The 8011-nt window shown below is 33.0% G+C and overlaps 1 protein-coding gene and 1 non-coding gene across 2 annotated transcripts; both read right to left on the bottom strand.

Moving 5' to 3' along the window:
• Positions 1-2657: 2657 nt before the first annotated feature.
• LOC114313780 (small nucleolar RNA Z279/snoR105/snoR108) lies at positions 2658-2768 on the bottom strand. The gene has a single exon (XR_003647282.1). It is a non-coding gene; the product is annotated as a small nucleolar RNA Z279/snoR105/snoR108 (small nucleolar RNA).
• A 1289-nt stretch (positions 2769-4057) lies between these two features.
• Positions 4058-7463, bottom strand: LOC114313731 (homeobox-leucine zipper protein HAT4). Its single transcript, XM_028260143.2, has 4 exons — positions 6946-7463; positions 6441-6751; positions 6261-6340; positions 4058-4744 (listed from the first exon to the last, which is right to left on the bottom strand). The coding sequence occupies exons 1-4, from the start codon at positions 7112-7114 to the stop codon at positions 4399-4401; spliced, it is 906 nt and encodes a 301-aa protein (XP_028115944.1). The 5' UTR covers positions 7115-7463; the 3' UTR covers positions 4058-4398.
• Between the last annotated feature and the right edge of the window lie 548 nt (positions 7464-8011).

The following is an 8011-nucleotide window of genomic DNA, read 5'->3' on the forward strand; positions in this document are numbered from 1 at the left end:
TTTTGGGGAGATTGAGATAGAGATGTGGCAGTGTCATGCCAACTCATGTGCGAGTGGGAGATGTTAGTAATGGGCGCCCATGTGGCATGACCATTAAATTTGAATTTGAATCCTTATCCAAATAGGTTTTGAATTTGAAATCAAACCTATTTAGGATAACCACTCAAGAAACAGATGTTATCAGTTTTAAACTGATATGGATAGATATTATAATATAATATATATGTGTTATATGGTTATGGGTAATCCAAGTGAGAAACAACGTTGAGTCTGTTTTCTACCCATATTCTGACTCTCTCCCAAAAATACAACGATCAAGTCTTTGACACTGTGGTTTGTGTGGGTGATATTCAATCTGTGATATCACTCCACTGCTGGGTTGGTTCATCAAGAAGTTCCCTGGAAGCACGTGATTTATCCAAGAAGGTATGATCTGATTATTTTAATCTGCTGCATATTCTGTGTTTTTAGTTGACACTAGTAAATTCCAAACTCTGTAACCAAATCCGTATATATGATTAACCAAACAAATCTAAACACACGTATTCCGGACTTCATATCCTGCATCATATATTTCCTTTTTTTTGGTAAACCCATAATAGTTACATTAAATAGATAAAAACTTCAAGAGTACAATATTCTCAGGTAAACTACACCTCTAGCATCATCAAACATTTGTGCTGCAATACAAGGAGAAAATGGATAAACAAAACTCCCTTCTATGGCATCTATTTCGATTTACAGATTAACAATGTTCCGCTCTAATACAAGATTAAGCCCATCTCTCATAGCCCACAATTCCGCTTCAATACTAGATGAAAATCCAATGTTCCTGCTGAAGCCTGCAACCCAATGCCCCAAATGGTCTCTAATAACCCCACCCGCAAACGCCAAGCCTGGATTAGCCTTAGCAGCCCCATCTCTCTTTAACTTGAAAAATCCTCTTTTTAGAAGGAACCCAACCCACAACAGTACCTACACCAAAGATGGGTATTACCAAAACAACGAAACAAACACAATAGGAAACAAAATATACCAATTAGAAGCTGAAGGATGAACAGACTTGGCTTGACAATTCAACTTCACCCAATCCTCCAGATTGAGTGAAAATGATTGTAAATCAAAAGAAGAGATGCCGACCCCTTTCCAAAACTCTTTTGACTGAAATAAATATGAAATTTTTGGTGAAATCTCCTTTTTGGGGTTTTTTTTTTAAGATAAAGGACAACTCAATGAATTCTCCTTCAAAAAACACCTGAATAAGAGAAGCCAAGCTCAATAAGGACATTCTATAATTTGTTTTTTTTTTACCATATTGCCCTCATATATATATATATATATATCATATATTTAAACAATCTCAGCTCATGTATACATCGATCTTGAAGACGATCTGCAAAGTGAAAATGATCTGCGAAATCCATGAAAACGATCTCAAAGTCTAAAGATCTCACCGCCGACGATCTCATCCTTGGTCAACAGTACACGATCTTGCCATCCAAGATCAGCACTCTCAATTGAATGAGAGATTATGTTGCAAAGCTGTATAAATCTGTTGTTATTTTTTATTTGTTTTTGTTGATTTGCCGAGTTCAATCAGGTATGTGCTTTATTTTTGTTTGACATGATGAAAGTAAAATTTTACCCTAATTTGTGCTCTGTTTTTGTTTGATAAAATGAGAGTAAAATTTTTCTTTGGTATTATCTATTATGTTTTCTTAACATGCAAATAAAATTTTACTGTATTTCAGAGTAAAATTTACTCTGAATTGAAAGAAACATTTTATTGTGTTGCTAAATGTTTGTCTATGCAGCAGTTTCTGATTTGTTTTCTATTAAATTTTACTGTATTTCAGAGTAAAATTTACTTTGAATCTTAAGATAAAATTTTATTTTGTTGTTGAATGTTTGTCTATGCATAAGAGTATAAACTTTATTTTTCATTAATCAGAGTAAAATTTTATTGTTATGAAAACAGAGTACATACTAGATAAATGAATTATAGTCGAATTTTACTTTAGATCTATGAATAAACAAACAAAAAGCTGTCGATTTTTTATTGTAATATATCAATTTATCATTTTTTTTGACATATATGAGGTCATTTTATCTCAAATCTGAAATTATTGATCTCAAACAAGAGTTCATAGGCATCAAATCCGAGATGGGGATGGATTTCAATGGACGATTTCAAGATTTTAATTTTGTGAGATGAATCGAAAATAGAGATCAAAAAGGTTTAGGGCTTACAAAGAGAGAAAATAAAAAGAAAAGAGAGGATATCAGTAATGTAGAGATAAAAAAAAAAAAAGAAATGGTTCAGTGATGATTTTTGATTATAGATTATATAAAAGGACATTTCAGCCTTTTCATCATCATCATATTTTTTTATTTAAAAAACTTTTAAAACTATTATTTTATTAAATTATTTGAAAAACTTTTAAAACTATTATTTTATTTGAGCTTCACACAAAAAAAAACTCAAGAGTCATCTTCAAAGTAGGTCTAACAAATAAACTTATGCACTCATTTTTCATATTTAAATATTTTTTACATTTTGTTATGAATATTAGAAAATGAGTGAGATTTTACAAACTTTTACAAATTTTGCCTAGTAACTTTTGTTTTGCTTTGATTTTTACATTCCTTCAAGAGCAGGGATCAGATTGGATAAAAATGGGAGTACCCAAATTGTCGTAACCAGGCTTTGGGCTGAGCACCCATCTCGCATTTTTTCAAATTGCAAGTGTGACCACTCATCACCTCCCCTTAAGCTGCCTGAAGGATCATGCTCTCGACAAGGCCCATGTATCTCCTATTATTCTAATCACACCCTCTCTCTTCTTTTCTTCTACGCCGATGTGGGACTCCCTTACTTCAAAAATTATCCACTTATTTTATTTTAAAAAAATTTAAAGAAAAAGCTGAATCAAAAGCCAGTTCTTCCACCCACACACTTTGAAAAAAGCCAAAAAAAAAAAAAAATGAGTCTGAAAATTGTGGTCTCTCTCTCCACTCTGCTTTGCGTGAGCTTTGTGGGCTAAAAAGGTTAGAGCATATATGCTGTCCTGTTGTTCAACTTGGTTTGGGGAACAAAAGTTTGTCCTTATTTGGTATATGGCTTTTGGATCATTTTCAGAACTCCTCTAATAATGGGAATAACGCGACACCACCACGTAATGATATCACTAATCAATGAAAAATCTTATATTGTGCTAGTGAAGATTACATGGTTAGATTAGTAGAAGACAATAAATATGTATCTAATCTCGTATGTTATTTTTTATTGACTAGTTATACCAGGTAAGATCATATCACTGTTACATTTAATATTTTCGCTTGGCCTATACCAGGAGAGAAGGCGGCTCTGTCTTTCTCCTTTTCTGGTTATTTGGAAACAGAAGTAACCAATCTGGCTTCCAACAAAGGACTGCCAATCCAGGCAGTTATATTACAAATGCTCAAAGTCTTCAGTTAGTTGCTAATTTTAGTTTGACATGTGAAAATGTTTGGGCAAATAAAATGTTCTATAAATTAATAAATTTTTGTAAACGTTTCTTGTTTATTGATGTAAACATGTGCAATACTGAATCTTTGGCTAGACTGTGAGTTGAAAAGAAAAAAAAAAAAAAAAAAAAAAAGTTAATGAAATTTGTTTACTTATGCATCTTGGAAAATGTCAACAGCTATCCTATCCTATCCAATGCGAGAGAGCCCACCTCCTATATAAATCCATACTTGGAAAGTCCCAGAAAAAAAAAAAAAAAAAAATGTTCAAAATTGAATATATTAGCCCACAACTCCTAGATTGATTGTTGGGGTTACTGTAGATTTCTTTAAATAATGCAACTATTTTTTTTAAAATCAAAATGATTTTGTTGTTTTGTAACAAAGGCTAACCAATCACTCACAATCCTCCATAAAACCAGATATGGGTCCCCACAAGAAGATCCGACCACATATGGGTCCCCACAAGAGCCGACAACACAACATATATAAAAATAGCACAAGGATACAAAAGTGAGAGATTGCTTTGCAATCATAGTAGACATAGTCCTTGAAATACTAAACTTTAGAAACATAATTAGTTTAATTTAATTAGACACAGCACTTTACATTACATCCAAACTCCCCATCCAATTTTTTTTTTTTTCTCTCTCTTTCTTAAGAATAAGAAGAACAACAACTAAACTAAAAATATTAGTCACTTAAAGAAGAAGAAGAAGATGATGATGGGTCCAATAAAACAAAACATATTGAGACCCACCAAACCACATCATAGACCCTCATTGATACTCTTGGTGGTACTACGCTATTACTACTGCAATTCTTCATATTTCTTCCGTATAGATTCCGTAAGGTTATGCTGAGACAATGATGAGGATGTTGAAATGACAATTACGCCCTTGGATCGACGAAGATATTACGATCGAGCGGCCGGTGTGGGATTGGGATGGGGGTGGCCCAGGGGTTGATGGGGATGGGCCGCTGGGGGTGGGACCGACGGTGGTCGAGGGGTGGTGGTGCAGGGGCGGAGGAGGAGGATGGTGGGACAGCAACACGCTCACATGAAGGGCACATGGTGAGGGTGGTGGGTGGGGTCATTTGCATGTAGAACTGTGGGGACAGTTTCAGTGCCCTCAACTCCTGAACTTCCTTCTGTAACCTCCTGTTATCTTCCGTCAGGTTCTCACAGCATCTTTTCAAGAATTCACAGTCAACCTCAGTCTGCTTCAGCTTCGTCCTGTATCCATTCAAAACCACCCGTTATTTAAACCAATTCAAAATAGGTATAACTCTAATTTCATGCACTCTTTTTTTCTTTTTCTTTTTTTTTTCCCCAGTAGTAAACCAATAGGACCACAAAAAGACGGGATCAAGATTTTAAATATCTAATATTAAGAATTATGTCAGTCGTTAAGCATTGAGATTTCAGATTTTTGATATTATTATTTGTCAATATCAATTGATAGTGTCCCATTTAAAACTATAGGTAGGACAGAGGATTATTTTAAGTAGGGCTAAAAAACGAGCAGAGTAATAAAATGTTGAATCTTAATTTGATAACTTAGCAATTTAAAATTATGTTCAATCTTAACTTGTTTATATAACGAGTTGATTTTGAACAAATTTTTTGCAAGCTGAACACAAGTCGAGATTGAATAATTTAAAAATTTTATAATACATATAAACTTATTGAGTCAAGTAATAGGACATTTAAAATTAAATTGAAAAGTTCAAACTTAATTTATTTATGTAAGTCAATCTTGAAGGAATTTTTAACCAGCCGAATAGCTCAAGTAAATTAGTTTGGTTCATTTGACAGCCTTAATGTTCAATTTTGTAATTGAATTTCACATAAATAGAATAACTTCCTTGGGAAATTCTATGATCCATGCGGTGTGTATATGACCCCTACTTACAACGTTAGTAATTTGTTGTTATAATTATAGTGTTAATTATAATTTAGGATAATTATAGTGTTAATTATAATTTAGGATTCTTTTAAAAATATGGTTAAAAGATGATTTTTCTAATTTTTTTTAAATGTATAAAAAAATATGAAAAATAATATAACTTAAAATGGATTAAAAACTAATTTTTGACAACTACCTCACTTCCCAACGAGCCCTTAATTATACATAAATAGTTTAGTTATATGTTTATAAATGATTTTACCTCGTTTGAATATGACTTTTTTTTTTTTATTATAAAATTATTGAGTTATGAGGTATCATAAATGTTAATAAAATGTTATAAGTCTCAAATTTTTATTAAATAAATAATTAAATGTCTTATATGAGTATGAAATCTACAAAATTATAAACTCCACATCATATGAGATATGTAAACCTACACTCATGTAAGACATTAATTAATTTAGTAAAAAAATTTGGGGTGTGTTTGGTTTGTGTTTGTAGAGTAGTTTTTGAGATAAAAATTACGAAAACTTATTTGGTTTGCTTTTTTTTAAAAATGGTTTTGGAAAATTATTTTAAGGATAGAGTTTTAAAAAAATGATTAATTTAATGTGTACGAGAGAGAGGGTGATTTTGGAAAGTAGATAACCAAATAAAATTTTGAGATTTTTTAAAAAAAAATTTATTTATTTTAATTACTCTTGAAAATTTGTTTACAAAGAATTTTTTCTAAAATTTTTTCTAACAAACAAACCAAACAAGCCTTTGATATCCCTAAATGTTATAAATTGGGTACTACCATAACCCAACTTTTTGATTAAAGAAAAAAAATTCACTCACCTAGCCCTTCGGTTCTGAAACCAAACTTCCACCTGACGGGCTCTGAGTCCAAGCCGTTTAGCCAAAGCCAGCTTTTGCTTCTGTAAAAAAAATAAGCCCCAAATTTCTCAGTAAAATAACCAAACTACCCCTGACCTCCACAGATGAGCTTCAAGCTAAGACTCAGTGCTATATACTTACAGGATTGAGAGTGTTGTGTTCTTTGAAGCTCTCTTCAAGAACAGCCGACTGATCTTTCGAGAGACGAAGCTTCTTCCTGGAGTTATCTCCATCTTCTTCGTCGCTGATTCCACGCGAACAAGACCTCTCGATCTCGTGCTCGTCTCCAATGGCCTCTCTCTCGCTTCTCTTCCCGCTCACACTCGAGATCGTACTGTTCGGCGACGAAACTCCCGCTTCCTCCTCGCAATCCACCGTCGACGGAGTTCGATTCACGTCGATTCCCTTCAAAAACGATCTCGCATCGACTCTGCAACTCTCCGAGTTCCGATCTGCATGTGATCGATTCGAATAAACAGATTTAAGTTAATTATTACAAATTGATTATAAAAATAAAAAAATAAAACTGAAGATAAAGTTGTAGATCTGTTTAGTGAAGAAAAAGGATATGAGAAAAGATGAATAAGAGAAAGGAACACTTTTCTAAGCAGATCTGAGAGTTGATGGAGATCTGGAAAATACGTACCGAAGGAAGGGAAGATATCGTTCCATGAGGTTTTGTGAGGATTGAAAGGGGCCGAAAGAGGAGGAGAAGAAGAAGATACTGCAGAAGGCATCAGATTCAGGTGTAGTGAACTACGATTCTCGGGAAAGCTCAAGCTCAGAGCCAAAACCAAGTCTTCCTTGTCAACCATCTTGCTTACCAAGCTCTTGTTTGTGTTCTCTTCAAATCCAACTTGAAGTAGCAGAGCATACAAGAGTGGTGAGGTTATGTGGTTTAGAAAGAGAGAGTAGAGGGGGACATTAGAGAGAGAGAGAGAGAGTGTGTATAATTTTGCAGAATGGATTATGGAGTCTGTGAAGGGGGGGCAGTGGGGGGTTATATAGAAAGAAATGAATTGGGAGTTTTTTTATGAGTTTTTTTTTTTTTTTTTTTTTTTAAGGGGGGTTTCTGAGTTATTTTTTGAAACAGATTTTTTAAAGGTTAAAAACTTTAACAACCCAAAAACATACAATAAAGATACTAGTAACACACTTTATTGTGTCTAAAATTGAATGTAATTATAACATTATAGGGAGGTGTTTGGAAAGAGTGTTAAACTAAATTTTTTTTTAAAAAGGTTAAAATAGTTAATAATATAAAGGCTTATTTTGAAAAGTAAGTTAAAAATCACTTTTTAACTTTTAATCCATTTTCTCTGTCACAAAAAAAAAAAAATCAAAAAGTCAACTTTTAACCATCTGCCCAAAATATTATAAAATATCATATTCAACCTATAATTAGGGGTAGGGCTGGGTCTGAACCGCACAATCCGTCCAACCCGAATCTATCCTCATACAAATTGGCGATTTCGCAGACACAATGCGGGCGGATGTAGTTTGAAATATGACATAATTGTGAGTTGCAGGTTTAACCCGCACCCGCAAAAACCTGCCCACACTTAGATTTATTTTTATTTTTTTTAAATTTAGACCGTTATTATTTTATTATTATATTTTGGATGAATATAAAAATTAATAAATAATGACTTTTAGATAAACTTAGAATTTTGAATTATTTTATGTTAATTGTATTATTGGGTAGTAGATAG

Source organism: Camellia sinensis, chromosome 13 (assembly GCF_055761805.1).
Source record: "Camellia sinensis isolate YWXY chromosome 13, ASM5576180v1, whole genome shotgun sequence".
Taxonomy (NCBI): domain Eukaryota; kingdom Viridiplantae; phylum Streptophyta; class Magnoliopsida; order Ericales; family Theaceae; genus Camellia; species Camellia sinensis.